The sequence below is a fragment of the Nyctibius grandis genome, chromosome 5 (genome assembly GCF_013368605.1).
Source record: "Nyctibius grandis isolate bNycGra1 chromosome 5, bNycGra1.pri, whole genome shotgun sequence".
Taxonomy (NCBI): domain Eukaryota; kingdom Metazoa; phylum Chordata; class Aves; order Nyctibiiformes; family Nyctibiidae; genus Nyctibius; species Nyctibius grandis.
Window position 1 is genome coordinate 23,982,622 of NC_090662.1, and position 15,062 is coordinate 23,997,683.

General features: G+C 47.3%; 1 protein-coding gene across 3 annotated transcripts in view; it reads left to right on the forward strand.

Annotated features, from left to right (window-relative positions):
- Positions 1-3,557: 3,557 nt before the first annotated feature.
- TRABD (TraB domain containing) overlaps positions 3,558-15,062 on the forward strand; it is a 38,520-nt gene continuing 27,015 nt past the window's right edge. For 2 of the 3 annotated variants that reach the window (XR_011048269.1, XM_068402123.1), the window contains exons 1-2: positions 3,574-3,634; positions 14,829-14,891. Coding sequence is in view for 1 of the 3 variants with exons in the window: in XM_068402123.1 (XP_068258224.1) it covers positions 14,868-14,891 (24 nt within the window). In the remaining 2 variants the exon portion in view is untranslated. Of the gene's footprint in view, positions 3,639-14,828; positions 14,892-15,062 lie in introns of all 3 variants that reach the window. The other variant, XR_011048270.1, reaches the window with a different exon arrangement.

Sequence of the window (15,062 nt, forward strand, 5' to 3'; positions counted from 1 at the left end):
AGGTAATCCTGCTCTGGCAGTGGGATTGGACTAGATGATCTTTCGAGGTCCCTTCCAATCCCTAACATTCTGTGATTCTGTGATTTATTGCAGCGCTGGGCAGCACTGGGGATTATCCACCATGAGTGCTCCACCGATTTGGCAGATTTTCAGACTATATACCATAAAGTCATACATAGTCACTGGATTTCCGAGAACTCATTTACATAACCATGAGATATGCAAATGTCTGCATGCACAGTCATCTTCCTTGGTGGGTGTCGCGGGGAGGGGGTGGGGGGGGCGGTCTTCAGATGACAGTTTGTAGTCTTCCTCACTGTGTTTTACGTAAACTCAGTCCTGGAATCACCTGCCATGTCCTTCGAGGCAGCTGTTGCAACTCCCTTATCTCTATGTTCTGTGCCCCTCCCAAGGCCCAGCCACCTGAAGTGAGAACATCTCAGAGCCTCCTTATCTTACAGCCATTACCGCTCTCCGAATTGCAAAGGCTTTCCTTTAGTTTAGTTGAGCACCCAGGATAGTTGAGTAATGAAGGTATTTACAACATCCCCCTTGCTCTTGGGGCCCCAACCGTTTCACCTCAAAACAATCCCCCATCAACGGTGACATTTAAAGAAGATATACAAAGTATTAAAAAAACGTGTTAAGAACCGGATTTATATGTTAATCCAGGCCACTTAGCAGACACCAGTGACCCATCTTGCAATTGCTAATTAACGGGGCATTCAATTACCGCAACCCTCTGCAAATACAGATCAGAGCACTGTTTGCAGTCGTGCACGCTCCCGCGGTGGCACCAGCGCTGTCAGTGGGATCACTGGCACAGTCCTGGCAAGTGGGCGCCTCTGATGGGACCAGCGCATCTGCTGCTGGCAGAGCTGCAGAGAGCCCTGCACCCCGGGGATCGCCGGACATGGAAATACCAAGGTTTTTGCAGTTTGATAAACTTCCTCCCGTGTCCGTGCTCCCCCTCTGCTTTCAGAAGTGTTGTGCGCCACAGACTAGGCCGAAACAGGCAGAATCTCCAGCCACCCTCTCTCATGTCAGTAGAGACCTGCATCTTACCTTGGTCCTTGTAAAGGCATGTGCAACCACTGCAGCTTTCACTGAGCCAGCAAAGGAAACACTGCCTGAAGTAACCGTACACAAAAGCACTGTTGACATAACCAGGGTGCAGCACCATGAGCTAAAGGAAAAACAGACTAGCAAGGTTCACAGTATTCCCACAAGCAGAGGGTTGCCAATCCGATCAGACCAGATGAGGTCTTTCCTGCAGGCTAAGGCAGTGCTCCCCAGCTCTGACCAAAAATTGTTGAACCTTTGCAGCTGAAGCAGCGGGAAGCTTGGGAACACGTCTGTAGTCTATTAAGGGGCTCACAAAATTTGCACAAGACACCAGCAGCGGTGTAGCAGGAGGACCTGCAGCTCAAAGAATGCTGAACTGTCACTCAGGATGTACAGCTTGAACCGAACACATCACACTGCAAAGAACAGGGGCTTGAGTGTAGGCCTGGCACAATCTGATAATTGAGCAAGTCACAGTAAGAAAGGATAAAATATATGATCTGCTGCGTAAGGGACACTAGTGTGAGTTAAGATTCAGGTTTCTGAGTAGTGGAACCTCTCTACACAGTGTCATACCTGCTACCTGCCATGCTACAGCCCTGCAGCGGATCCAGTGCCATGGAAAGCGTGTGGCTGGGCGAGGCTGATGCCTGGAAGAGGTGGGATCAGAAACAGGCTGAGAAACAGGCAGCTATGGTCAGTGAGGAGCAGTGCATCCCGAAACAGCAGTACTCGGAGTGGGGGGTGGTGTTCTCGGATGCCAAGAAAGCCAGTTCCTGAAAAACGAGCAAACTACTTGCTCTTGTCCACTACACTGTCCCATCTTTCTCGGTGGCCTTCACCCACCAGTTGTGAAAAAAAAAAAAAAAGCTATCTGAAATCAGTGTACAGCACTAGATTAAAATGCCCAAAGTTGAATTTTCTTCCTTATCTGTCAGACACTGGATGGCTTTTTTTCCCAGAAGTTAAGGTCTGCATAGCTCATACGTTTACTTGATTATGTGTTATTTTGAACGTTCATGCATGAAATGCCTGCTCTGTGCTTTTACAGCGAGTTGAAACTATTATTACAGCAAATGGGAAGTTAAATTCCCAACTGTCTCAACATGTCCGTACCTGATTTCTACACACCACGTACTTCCAAAGCTCAGCCCAATCCTAAACTAACCCTGGCTAGAATATGTTCATCAAGTAAAATATTTAATAGAAGATCAGAAAATGTACTCTCAAATCTGTTCTAGTGAAACTGTATTTAGATAATAAACGCGTGCTCAGACTGAACAGGTGTTTTAGCCATACTGTCAGTGAACTGTGACTTGTCAGAAACAGAACAGAGGAGCAGGAAAAGTGATAGAGACAATTTCAGAAAATAATGACTAGCTACAATCAACTCTTGACACATCTTTATTGAAAAAAAGCTTTCTTGACCAATAAAATATTTGTGTGCATCAGCCTAGTAATTTGAAGTACCATCAAATGCTGTGTGTGCTTAAACGGGCAGTGCAACGCGGATTTTTCAGGTTTCGTGGGTGAAACATGGACTATTCTCCAGCAGAAGAGGAAAGGCCCACTGGAAGAGAGACGGCGAATGGACGGAACAGCAGCGGTGAGCAGCAGGGCTGCAGGGAGAGGAAGTTACGGGCAGGTTCGGAAATGGCGTAGTTTGGAGTTTGATTTCCCTACATCTTCCATCTCCATTAGATCCATAACCAGAGCGTGGTTTCACATGGATTCCCCATGCAGTCCCACACGTAACAGTGCTCTCTTACCCCTTACGCCTCTACACACTCCCAAACCACCTGCAACGGCGGCCACGCCACGGCCAGCACGCCAAAGCTGGCGCCTTTGCGTCTGCAGCGGCAACAGGCACAGCCACCTGGAAAGCGCTGCAGGGTTAAAGCCCGGGACTTGAAGACCGGTACCAAACCAGACCCCCCGCGCCCACCTGCGCCCAGCTCGGCAGGCCTGGCTCAGGCGGGACAGAGGTTACAGCGGCCCCAGCTGAACCTCCCCCCAGGTTCCGCTGACCTGGGAAACGCAGCCTCCAAGAGGATGCGGCTCAGTTCCCTGCCAGAACACCCCCTGCTCCCGCGGGCAGCTGAAGGGACACGGGCACCCGCTGCCAGCACCCCCGCACGCTCCCCGCTCCGCCGAGCCTTTCCTCGCCCCGTAAAGACACCAGTAAACCCCGGGAGGCCCCTTTACTGGCACAGACTCAAGCTATGAGCCGGCACAGAACTCAGGCCGCACACCCCAGCCCCAGCGCGGAGCGGCCGCCTGGGGTGAAGGAAGGAGGCAGGCGGGCGCCCGCGGCTGCCGGGCCCCGCGGCCCATGCGCCGGCCGTGCCCTTGGGAGCTGTAGTCCGCTGCCGCCCGCTGCCCCTCGCCGCTTCCGGGCCTGGCGCCGGCGAGGGACTACAAGGCCCAGGCTGCCCCGCGGCGCCGGCCCCGCCCGCCGCATGCATGACTAATGCCGCGTGGTGTCCGGCTGCCGTGCTCCCGGCGTCGCTGCCTCCTTCCGCAGCGCCCCGGCCAGCGGCGGCACACGGCGACCCCGCCGCCGAGCACGGCAAGTGAGCGAGGCCGGGTTGGGGGGGCGGTGCCCGCGGTGCCCGCTTCCCGGCGGGCGGCCGCAGTGCCATGTTGGGGCCGAGCCCCGGCGCCGGCGGGCGGGCGGCCGTGTGTGAGGGGGCGCTTGTCGGGATTCTCCCGGTGCCCCGCGGGAGGGACGTTGGTGTGAGCGGCGCGGCCGCCGGCCCCTTCACATACACCCGGCCCTGCCCTTCCAGGTGGGCGGGCGGAGGTGCCGCTGGAGGTGCCGCCGGGCAGCGCCCGCTCGGGCGGGAAGGCGGCCGGGACGCGGGGCGAGGCGGATCGCTGCCGGCGGTGGAAGCGCTCCCCGGGCTTTGCGCCCGTGGCGGGCGGGCCGAGAGCGCTGCGGCCGGCGGCTCAGCGCTCGCGGGGAAGGGCGGCCAGGGCCGGTTCGGCGCTGCCCCGCCGGTGACCTCGCGGGCGGCGAGGGCTGAGCGGCCCTCACCGGGCGGGGGCAGCCTCCGCCAGGCGGGCGAGCGCCTCCTCGGCCTCGCCGCGGGCAGGCTGAAGCGTAAATCTCCGCTCCGGAGGGGAAGGGGAGGCCGCTGCCCGTGCCCTCCCTGCCGGAGCCCTGCAAGGGGGCCCGCCTTGCCAGGCCAGCGAGCTGCGAGGGGGCACGGAACTGGGGGAAACAAGTCCCTTCGGGGCCGTCTTTAAGGTCGCAGACCCGTGTGCGGTCACACCAGCGGCTGCACCTTTCCATTCGCTTCATTATGGCCGTTTCCTGGCTTGGGGGCTCGTGGAAGTGGCCCCGTGGTGTGGGCAGAGCACTCCGGGCCGGTGAACGTTTTCTGGGTGTTTCGTGATAAGAATGTGGGATTGGTTTGTGGTTTTGGTTGAGACGGTGAGCTGGAGAAAAGCGAAGACTCACAGTTTTTCTTCTTTTTTTTGGTCTCTAAACACGACTTTTTCAGACTGCCTGCAATGTGCATCACATGCAATAAAATGTGAAATCGGGATTTTGAATTCACCTCTGAAAACAGTCCTGATTAACGCAGGTCTCAAAAATAACTCGTGTCCCAGGCATAGCCTGTGCTTTTCTCTTGAGGAAAATACATGTACTGGTATCCTTACAATGGAGGTGTCTATTTTTGGCTAGCTTTCAGGAAGAAAGAGAATGGTTTTGTTTGGTAAAACTTCGCAGAAAAGTTGCAACTGCTGAGTGGTTGCCGCTGGGTTGGAAAAGCAAGAGGATGGGCTTTTAAAAGTTAGATATTGCTTTGCATGTGTGGTGGTGTCCGTAGTAGTCCCAAGAAACATCAGTGGTGCCTGGAATGGCCTCACTTCTCCTTTCTGTAGAGATGTTTATCAGTGCACCTACTGTTCAGCTCGTTAATGCATGTATTCCTTCTTGGAAAGCTAACAGAGTAAAGCAAAAAAAAAAAAAAAAAAAAAAAAATATTTCAGGGGTTTCCCTGCTGTATTTTAGCAGGGTATAGACCTTAAGAGGTTGGGGAAACACACCTATGTTTAATTGTCCTAAGCTAAATGAGTTTATTAATTGAAATATTGGTTATGGCTGTGGCATTGGTTTGTGCCCTGCTGTTTGTGGCTTTCAGTACACTTTCAAGTTTCAGTAGCTTGTGTTGCTGATTGTAATTGTGTCAGCTGTTGTAGTGTCTGGCACTCTTGTGTCTTAACTGTAGACTCAGATATTGTTTCATTCACTGTGAGGAGAGTTATATGTATTTTTCAGTGCATTCTTTCTTCCATATGGTAAACATGACGAAACATTGCTGCTGCCACCACCACAGCTGTGAATAAAACAGTGGTATTGGCATCTTATTTGTGAGAGAGTCATCCAAAATAGTACTTTCCGGAAAGCATCTTCTTCATCCTTACTTGCTACTTGGGAAAAGTGAAGAAAGAGACTTAGGGTAGTCTTAGAAAATGAAAAAAAATGAGAGCAGGCCAGAGATAAGCGTGCTCCAGATTTAATGGGAGTGGTGTGTAAGTACAGGTGTCTGAAGTGATACTGCAGCATGTGCTTTGCCAGCCAGTGCTGCTGGGAAGGAGGGATTTGCAGTTCTGCTTGTCCTGCCAGGGAAAGTCCACGCTGGTTAGCAGTGCTGGTTGTCTGTCACAGGTGATTTAGTACTAGATCTCGCCAATAAATTCTGTTGGTAATGGTTGTTACTAGATAGGTATTTGCAAATAGGTTTCCAATGTGGATCGTTTCTGAGGTCAGACCTTCAGTTATTGAAGGATTTTGTAAGTGGACACTGAAATTTGAGATGCTATGAGCATGTTAGTTAATATTGTGGTTCTGCATTTGAGCTTACAAACTCTACAAATGGTGAGGTTTTTTTGCCTGCCTGCAAAATTACTTGGGGCATATAACTTTAATGTTAACTGCAATTTATAGATTTGTATGAAAACATGCTTGCACTCAGTGACAAGCTCTCTTCCTTTCCACTTTTTTTGCTAAAAAAAGAAGTTAGAGGGGCTGTTTTCTCTCTCTGCCTCCCCCCCCCCTTTAGGGAACATGCTATGCAGTTTGATTGAAGTCACAGAGGGATGCAGGGACTTACCATCTCCACATACAAGAATTTAAGTGTCCTGATGACACCACGTATGAAGCTGCAGGAGAGTCTACAGCAGAGTTCCAGGAGTTCCTGTTTTCCGGTGGTTAAGCCCTGCAGGCTGTCTGCAAAATAACCTTGTACGGACAGCGTCGCGCACATGTGTTGAGAGGTCTGTGTCTCTGCGCAGGAAGGGTGTGCACGCTTGTGAGAGGGAGCAAGAGCCTGCACCACAGCTGAACAGCAACGCAAGTGCTGGTGAAGTTGAAAGAAGGTCTCCAGTCACCTGTGCAGTACATCTGGAGATCCTGATCTTGCCTCGGTAGGATGTGTATCTCACATGTTGCGCAACTGGGAGCTGTCCTTCAGAAGGACAGTAAGACAGGTAGTTACAGGGTAACTGATAAAGCCTATGTGTGAGGAACCAGGATCGGGGATTGCTGAGGGGTTTTCTCATTTCTTTGAAGGGCAGCAGATAGGGATGGAAATGGCGATAATCTTTTGAGGGAAGATGTTTAGCTTGTCAGACATGGGGTGCTTTACTCATTAGATGAGTGGTGCTGCAGCTGGATGGAGTTGCAAGCAAGATGACTTTCCTGGTTAGCGTGAATGTGTCTGTTGTACTGAGTGGTTGGTGCTAACATGTGGGGCTCCTGTATCTGCAGGCCAGCAGGCTGGAGTTAGTTTGCTTTCCTGTGGCATTGTCTTTCTTAGGTTTGCCTTGAAACCTGACCCTCTTTCCTCAGTTCCCTGCCACAGCTGAGCTGTGTCTTTGCTTGTTGCCAGCAGGTGGGCCTGTGTCATGTAACAATGTTTTCAGCTTTTGTGATCACCTAATAACTTTGAAGAAGAGTAGATCAGGTTGTTGCCAGCTACTGTTTGGAGGCTAGGATGGAAGGGGCAGGCAGAAGAGCACTGATAAATAATGTCTGTTGCAGTTGGGCAAAATTATTTTGTCCTACAAAATCCCAATTTTACCGTCATAAGGATTGTATTTAGAAGTGTTCATAACAAAACGAATGTATGAGAGTGTCTGCCAATACTCTTGACTCCCAGTTTCTGCATATCTCGGCAGACAGCCATTGACACGTGGAATAAATGTGTATGTGCAGTTTAAGAAGCCTTCTGCAACAGTTTTGTGGACCACAATCAAATATCGTCCAAGCCACTAGTTAGTTGTCCATGTCAGAACTTCTCTACCCATCTCCTTTGCTGTCTGCTTGTAGGTAATGAACAGAGAGTGGAAAATTTGCTTCTTGTAGAACTCCATAGAAACTGTGCATGCAGCACCTGGGCTCTTTTACTGTTGTTCTGCTTGGGAGTATTTTGCAGAGGGTTCTCCAGAATCGGAAATATCACTTGGTTCATAGTTTTGAATGGCCTGGAGGGAGATGTGCTGAGAGGATGTCTTACCCCAGTCTGCTGATTGCAGGAGAGTCTAATAAAATAATTTTGTTTCCAAATCTTCCCTGAATTCATGTGATTCATACTGGAATAAAATAGGAAAGTGTCTAGGGTAGGTGTGTGGGTCCTAAGACAGTGTGAGTTTGAGTGGCTGGCCAGACTTGGGCCACCTCACTTTGGTCTTTCTGTCCCATGTTTCTAAATTTAGCAACATCTCTACAGCCTCTTCAAACAGTAAGGATTTGGCCTATAGTTTGTTCTCAGTTCTGCTCTGCATTAGCATCCTGATTCATTCATTTCATCTGGTAGTCTTAGTCAATGTAATAGCAATGATTTCTAAAACCACAAAACATATATGAGAATGCCTTCTTGTCTTTCACTGATGGTGTTTTCAGTGCATCAGTGTCTCAGGCCAGATATTCTCATGTTCCAACACCTCCTTTCAAACAAAATGAATTTAGTTGTCTGTGACTTTTAGCTTCCAAAGTGTGCAAATGGATGTTGGCTCCAGTGTGCAGGAACCTGAGTTTAGGCTGCATACATCAGCATAGTTTGTGTTGCAGGAACATCTCATTGATGCTCAGAGGGTAAAAATCTGTGTTTTCAAAGTTATGAACTTCTGAGTCATGAGAAGCCAGAGTCACAATCTACAACCATCTGTGATCACAGACCCAATTGCTCAGTTAAGTTTCAAAGGTGTGGGTTGTGTCAAAGAGATATGTGCAATATGCAGAGTAGATCACCTTGGTGATGGTTTTAAAATACGTTCAGTTTCTGAATTCGTGGCTGTTGCATTAATTGGCAGTCAGGTTTCAGCTGATGCATCCTTCTGAGTATGAGCAGTCTATCAATAGAGAAGAGACACCATTTGGAGCTGATGATAGTTTGTTTGTAAACAGTTGTAACATTTCTATGCATAAGTGTGGAAAAAGTCTCATCAATCTTAAATACTCTGCTTCCATTGCAGAGGACAGTGCTGAGCTGTAAGTGGGTATTTGTTGATTTGGTTTCACCTTCTTAGGTTAAATGTCAGGCATGGAAGGTACTTCATTAGGTATTCCAGACAGCAAATAATGAGTGCAGTGATTTCCAGTGGGAGAAAAGTTGTGTCTGTATCTTCTGAAATATTGATACGCCTCTTCTGTTTCCATAAAATAAGTGGTACTGTTAATGGTTAGCAGCATTCAAATGAGTTGTGCTTATGCAGTGTGTAATATGAATCTGAAGTGCACAGGCTGTGCCAGCTAAACTGAATATCCATTGCTGAAACTGCAGGTTTAGAGGATCAGAGGAACACAGCACACTTAGTGCATGTAGGTGTAAGTAAATTTTTATTGCTGCGTCTCATGCTGAGCGGGTGGAGGCTGTGTTCTGGCAAGGGATACTGGTGTTAGAGGGCTGGGTCAGGAGGCTGCTCATGAAATAGTTGTTTGCATGTGCTCGTGGCTTATGTCCAGCGCAGGTCAGTTCTGGCTCGGTTACAGCATGACCCGTGCGAGGTCTCCTGTATTCTCACTGAAAAATACAGCCCACTTGTATTGTTCGACAGCTTGCTCTTGAATCAAATTCAGTCCTTAGCCTACCTCTCATCTTTCCCACAGTGACTCTAGAGGAGCAAGGAAGAGTGATGTTGGCATGTTACTGTGAGCAAGTGCTGTTGCAGGGGGGTGTGGGAGGATCTTCTTCTGAAGGACCAATGATTAAAAACAAAAGAAAATTCACATTGCAAAACTGAAATGCTTTGAAAGCTCTGGCAGCCTCATAACTACTTGTTTAGGTAACAAGAGGTCAGGTTTGTAGATGAATTTAAGTATTCATATGCCTCGGTTCCTTATTTGTAAAACAAGGAAGTACATATAATGCCATCTCAGAGGCTGCAGAATTAATACTCTGAGTACTGGGAGATGTGGATACCTTCTGCAATACTAGTGAATATTGTAACTATCTAAAGCAGTAATATGAGTTGGGGGAAATCAAACATTAAATTTGTTGACTTTCCCTTTCAATAAAAGGTGAAACAAGTTGTGGTAGTTTTGTGGCTCCTAGTTTCTTACTAGTTATTCCGATGTGCACGCAGCACATAGAAAATACAGAGCAACTGTAAGACTACAGAGAACTTTTTTTCCCCTCTTGCAATGTCAACATGTTGAGAAAAGCAAATGCTGCTTCTGAATTTCTGTATAGCTCAGAAGGAAGAAAACATCCAATAAAAGCCTTTTTAAAGAGTAGCTGACTAGGTTGTTTTATACGTAGGAGCATGAGAGTTTTTAAAAAAGCTTTTTTTATTGATTCAGTTGAATCACTGTCTGAAGGAAGGCAAATTTAGACAAGACAATAAAGGAAGAAATTCAGTCCTCCTGTAGGAGGATACCTTAACGAACTGCCTGTCCGACCTTTGTGTTGTGCTTGAATTTTCTCAGTGAACCACCTAGTTGAAATAAAAGGAGAAAGGCATTTGTTCTTTAATGGTAGCTCATGTTTTAGTACCTGTAACTTGCCTTGCTAGAATCCCTGCCCTGTGAGTGTACCTCTTGTCTCCTTGAGACTGAGAGCTAAGAGAGTTTCAGGTGCCTAAATATGCAGCTAGAACCGAAACACTTTGGTCAGCTAAGACTATCTAGTACGAAAAACAAGCCAGTAGTTCACAAGTAGATTTCACATGAAGAGGAAGCTCGGCTGAAGCTGTTTTACATTAGGAAAGCTGGAGGACTAATGTGAAATAGCGTGGCAGGGAGGTCTTTCTCACTTGGCTTTTGTCAGCCACTGTGCAGGATAAGCACTGCTAGAAGATGTTGCACTTACCTGTGAGTTCCTTTCTGAACTTGTGTTGGGGGGAAGAGAATAATCCCCAAAGTGTAGGGGAAAAATATAGGCCCTTTTCCACTGTGCTTTTGTTGGTGTGAATGGCTGTCCTGCGCGTGCTGTGAGGACAAGAAGACCTTGAAAGGCAATAGGTGCCTATCAGCAAGATGAATAATGGCTAAATTTTAGGCTTGCAGTTCTTTGGGTGGTCTAAAAAATTCCTGTTTGGCTGCCTAGGTGTCTTAAGAGTTGGGAAAGGGGCTTCATTTGTTCATACGTCTGTACATAAAGAACAATATTTAATCACCCAGTGAATGGCAAGCCCTCTAGGACTAGTGAAGATGAAACAAGCACAAGAATTCCACTTGCCTGGGAAAAAGGTGATTGAATTGAAGATTGAATTGGGGATTCAATCATCAAAGAGTCCTTTCAAGAAAATTCCAGAGGCAAAACCCAGTCTTGCTGCATCATAAGGAGCCAGGTCAGGCTCCTTCTTGTTTCTTCTGGCTCCAGGAATTTTCTTGGTGGCATTCTCGGCAGGAGGAATGAATCCCAGATTAAGACAGTCTCCTGGCAGATGAAAGAACAGAAATACTTTCTAATCTATGATCTTTGAGTGCCTAGAAGCTGCAGCTCCCAGTTTGTCTGAAAGAAATGCACTGTCATATCTGAGATTTTCAGTAAGTGATTTATCTCATGAGGGCTTACAGGCCTTTGAAGTATCTGGAGGAGAGGGATTTGATTGGTTTCACATATTCTTGCCAAATCCCATGCTAATGAGAAAAACTTGAGGTTATGAGATGTTGTGGTATACATATTACGGGGCACAATAAATAATTGTCTGACAGCTGCTTTTGCTTGTGGTTTTACAACTTGGGGTTGAATTTCCTTCTGTTCCCTGGCAGGTTCTGCTGACCTCCTCTTTTTCATGCGCACATGCACCACCCACTTGTAATCTTCAGTAATCTTTTTTTCCTGGAGGAGCAGTGCTGTGCACTGCACCTCTGAATGACTGAGAGTGTCTTAACCTCCCTGCCAGGTTTGTTTAAAATTCACCTGTAGGTTAGCAAGCACAGACAAATAAGCTCTGCTTTGCTACCTAGTCTCATTTACTTAGGAAGTTGAGCTTTATTAAAAAAAAAAAAGAAACTGCAAGGTTTAAAAATCAAGCCCTAAGAAATGTGGAAATGCTTGGATTTAATGCTCAGATGCTTGCCAGGATTTGATCTGAATCAGCACCGTTTTTCTCACTGTTGGATGTGGTGGGAGGAAGCGCGTACAGATTCGTATGCTTTAGTTCCTAATATGTGTAACAGCAAGGTATGTTTAGTCCTCTCTCAGAGGTTTCAGGATTAATATTTCAAGTATCATGGGATGTGGCTGTCTTCTGTGAATACATACGTGTACAGGGATGGTAACTTATCCACGAGGATGAGCTAGGTCAGCCTGGAGTCCATGGTATTAGGCTAGTTCCCAGAATATATGTACTTTCTCCTGTGTTGTTGATGAGGACACTGACTAGCTGAGTAGCCAGCCTTGTCTGTACTCTGGTGTTCATGTGTTTTGTGCCTGTTGGTGCTCACACTAAGGAAGAGCTTGAACACACACAGATTTTCACATCATTTGTTCAGTTGAGTTTTAGTTTGCTGTTGACAACCAGTTGTAAAAGTTTTCTTAATGTTGACTGAATAACCTGAATTCCTCGGCATGTTCTAAGGAAAAAAAAGAAGTATTCCAGAAACAGGTCTTCTACATGGAAAATTACACCTCCTGTGGCTCTTGAGCAGATCTGAGCACCTGAGAACAAGATATCTTAGAAGGCAGTGGTGACAGACTTACCTGTTGATGTGGCTGCCCGGCCTCTCATCTGACCATAGTGATACTGTGCTGTGGGTTCCCTGCAGAGGCTGGAACCACACTCTGGTGGAGCTGGGAACCACACTGAGCAAACAGCTTTGCTTCTCTGAAGGTTGTACAGGTCAGATAAAAAGCAGTGCTAGTTACCATGAGTAAACTTCAGAGAAGGTCTCTCTCTCTCCAGTATCAGACACATCATTTACCCAGTGGTGAGAACAGGATGAGATTCACTGGCAGAAAAACGCTGTGGTATGTTGTGCATAAACCGATTGAGAACCAAGCCCAGAGCTGAGCATCATAGTATTGGTACACCCCTGACTGATGTTGCAGTCGGACAAATATTTTCTCAGAGGGCAGTGTTGGTTTCAGCATCTCCACTTCATGCTGTTCCTTCAGTTTTGCTACCGCAATTGTTCCTGCAGCTGTTTGGTCATCTGAGCTTAAAATGCCTTGGTAGGGTTGGGGTAGGGGCAGGGGAGGGGAAGGTTGTTTTTTAACCTGAATTTGCTCTCCAGTCTGGTTTACTGCACAGGTCAACAAATAGTTAAACCAGTCTATCAGAGACAGGGCAGGATAAAAACAGGTGCTGGGTTCACTGAAGCCCACCATGCCACTGGACAGCTCTGGCTAGGCTGTCTGATGTGAGGTGTCATGGGCTGGTGTGTCCCCGTTCAGGTTGCGGGTCCCAGAGCAGGGATTTCCTCTGCTGTGCTTATTTAGAGCTGTCCACACCACATGTAAATCATGGAAACACTGAAGCAGAAAAGAGCAGTTCAGCCTCACCTGCCGATTCAGCTTACTCTGACATCTGAGTTTTCTTGACTTGACAGCTTGGAGAGGGGGAAGGCATCGTCCTGGTTTTAAATTTATATTATGCATTGTAGCAAAAACAAGGGAGTACTTATGTTGTATGTACAGACTTCTTGCATGTTTTTGAATGAACAGTTTGTTACTGAACCTCTTGGACTGTTTGTAGTGTGTAGTTTTTGTTTTAACAAGGTAGTTGCCAGGCAGCTCTGGAGCTGTGTCTGTAGCTATTGCCTACTCAGGGTGCGGGGCTGTGTTGGGTTGATTTTGCTCCAGGGAGCATGCGGGAGCCAGGCTCTTGGCTGTGCTGTGTTTGTCTTGCCCAGCCTGCAGCCGGGATCTGTGGTTCCCTGGCTGACCACTAGCAGTGGACAATGTGAAGGTGTGAGTCGCTGAAGTCCCTCCGTTCACGCATGAAGGGAGGTGTGCCAGCTGTCTGAGTTACACTTGCATGCTTCACGCTGCCCAGGCCAACACTTCTTATAGAAATGTGTTTTAAGCAAAGCTGGAAAGCAAAACAACTCACTGGAAAACAAGGGCTGGAAACTAGGATGCGGAGCGCTAATCAGACTCAGGGAGACTATTGCATTTGGGGAAGGTGGGGGGGATTGCTTTTGGCATCATGTTCATGTGCTGGAATATGCCATCACCAAGGCACCAGCCAGCTTTCCTCCAGCCTCACCTGGGCGTAAGGCAGGAGCATAACTTGTCCCTCCGCTCCTCAGAGCGGTGCTGGAAATGTGTTGTACAAATATGTTGGTCAGGACTGCTCTCCAGCCTAAAATAAAACACTGTTCACATGCACTGTGAAACAAGTCAGAGGGAGGAAACCCAAAGTGCTGTAGTGAAGAAGCAGCACATCCTTAGAGTGCTTCAATTTTGGTGGGATAGCAGTGAGAATAAGCAGAATGAGCACTAGTCACGCATTCAGTGCCTTGCACAATCACCTTAGAGTACCATCAAAGTCAGATTGTAGCACTCTGCCAGCTTCAGGGAGAACTTTTGGACTTGAAACTAAGACATGGAAACCACTCACCAAGGGTTTGAAAACCCAGTTCCCAGGGTTTTTCACACAGGCATGACCTTACTGATGTTCTGACCCTGGCATATTTGTAAATATATACATGATAACATGATGCAGATCAGATAACGATGTATGTGGCTCTCTAGTTGCATAATAAGACTGCGACTGCTCTCCTATTCCTTGTAGTGGTGAAATCCTAGAAATATAGATGATTCCTAAAATTTGCTTAAAAACTGTCTTTGTGTAGTTTGTTTGGACAAGACAGAACTACTGATCTAGTTGAGCAAGATTTTTGCTATTGCTCAAACCTTTTTGACAGCTGTCCTGTACCTTCAATTACTTATGAGTGATCTGGAGGAAAAGGGCATTTTTTCAGAATCTAAGACAACAAAAAAAATCAAATTCTGAGTTCCTGTGAAATTCACCCTTGTTTATCAAGATAGTCTCAGTGTGTGTGAGAACAGGACTAGGCTCTGGATTTAGGGCCAACTCAAGAACTGTCTTAAAATAGGTGAGTTTTGCGCTACTGATGTGGGGGAGGTTGTTGGGTTTTTTGTTGCTTGGGGATTTTTTTAACAGCAACAGAGTTGAAAATGTGGCATTTGTGCATCTTCAGTTTGCTGCTTTTATTACTTCAACTTTTGTTAGAGGTTGTAGAGACACCTCTACTTCACCCCCCCTTACAGTTCTTAAACAAGTATTCTGAGTTATGCCATTAATTTTTAATTCTCTTCCATTCCTTTTACTACTTGCAGTTCTTGTGTGGTTGGTGAAAATAAGCCTACGCTGCAGGGATGCAAGAGGAGCAACAGCCTGAGGTATGGCTTGGAGCAGATTTTTTTTCTCAGTAGAATTTCAGGGAAGGTCAAGACTCTGAATCAGCCAGGTTCCTCCACTCATCCTCAGGGAAGGTCTACAAAGTCAGAGGGTTGAGACTACCAGTGTGAGAGCCCTTTTAAAACAGGGGAGTGGGGGGCTGAGTGCAATTT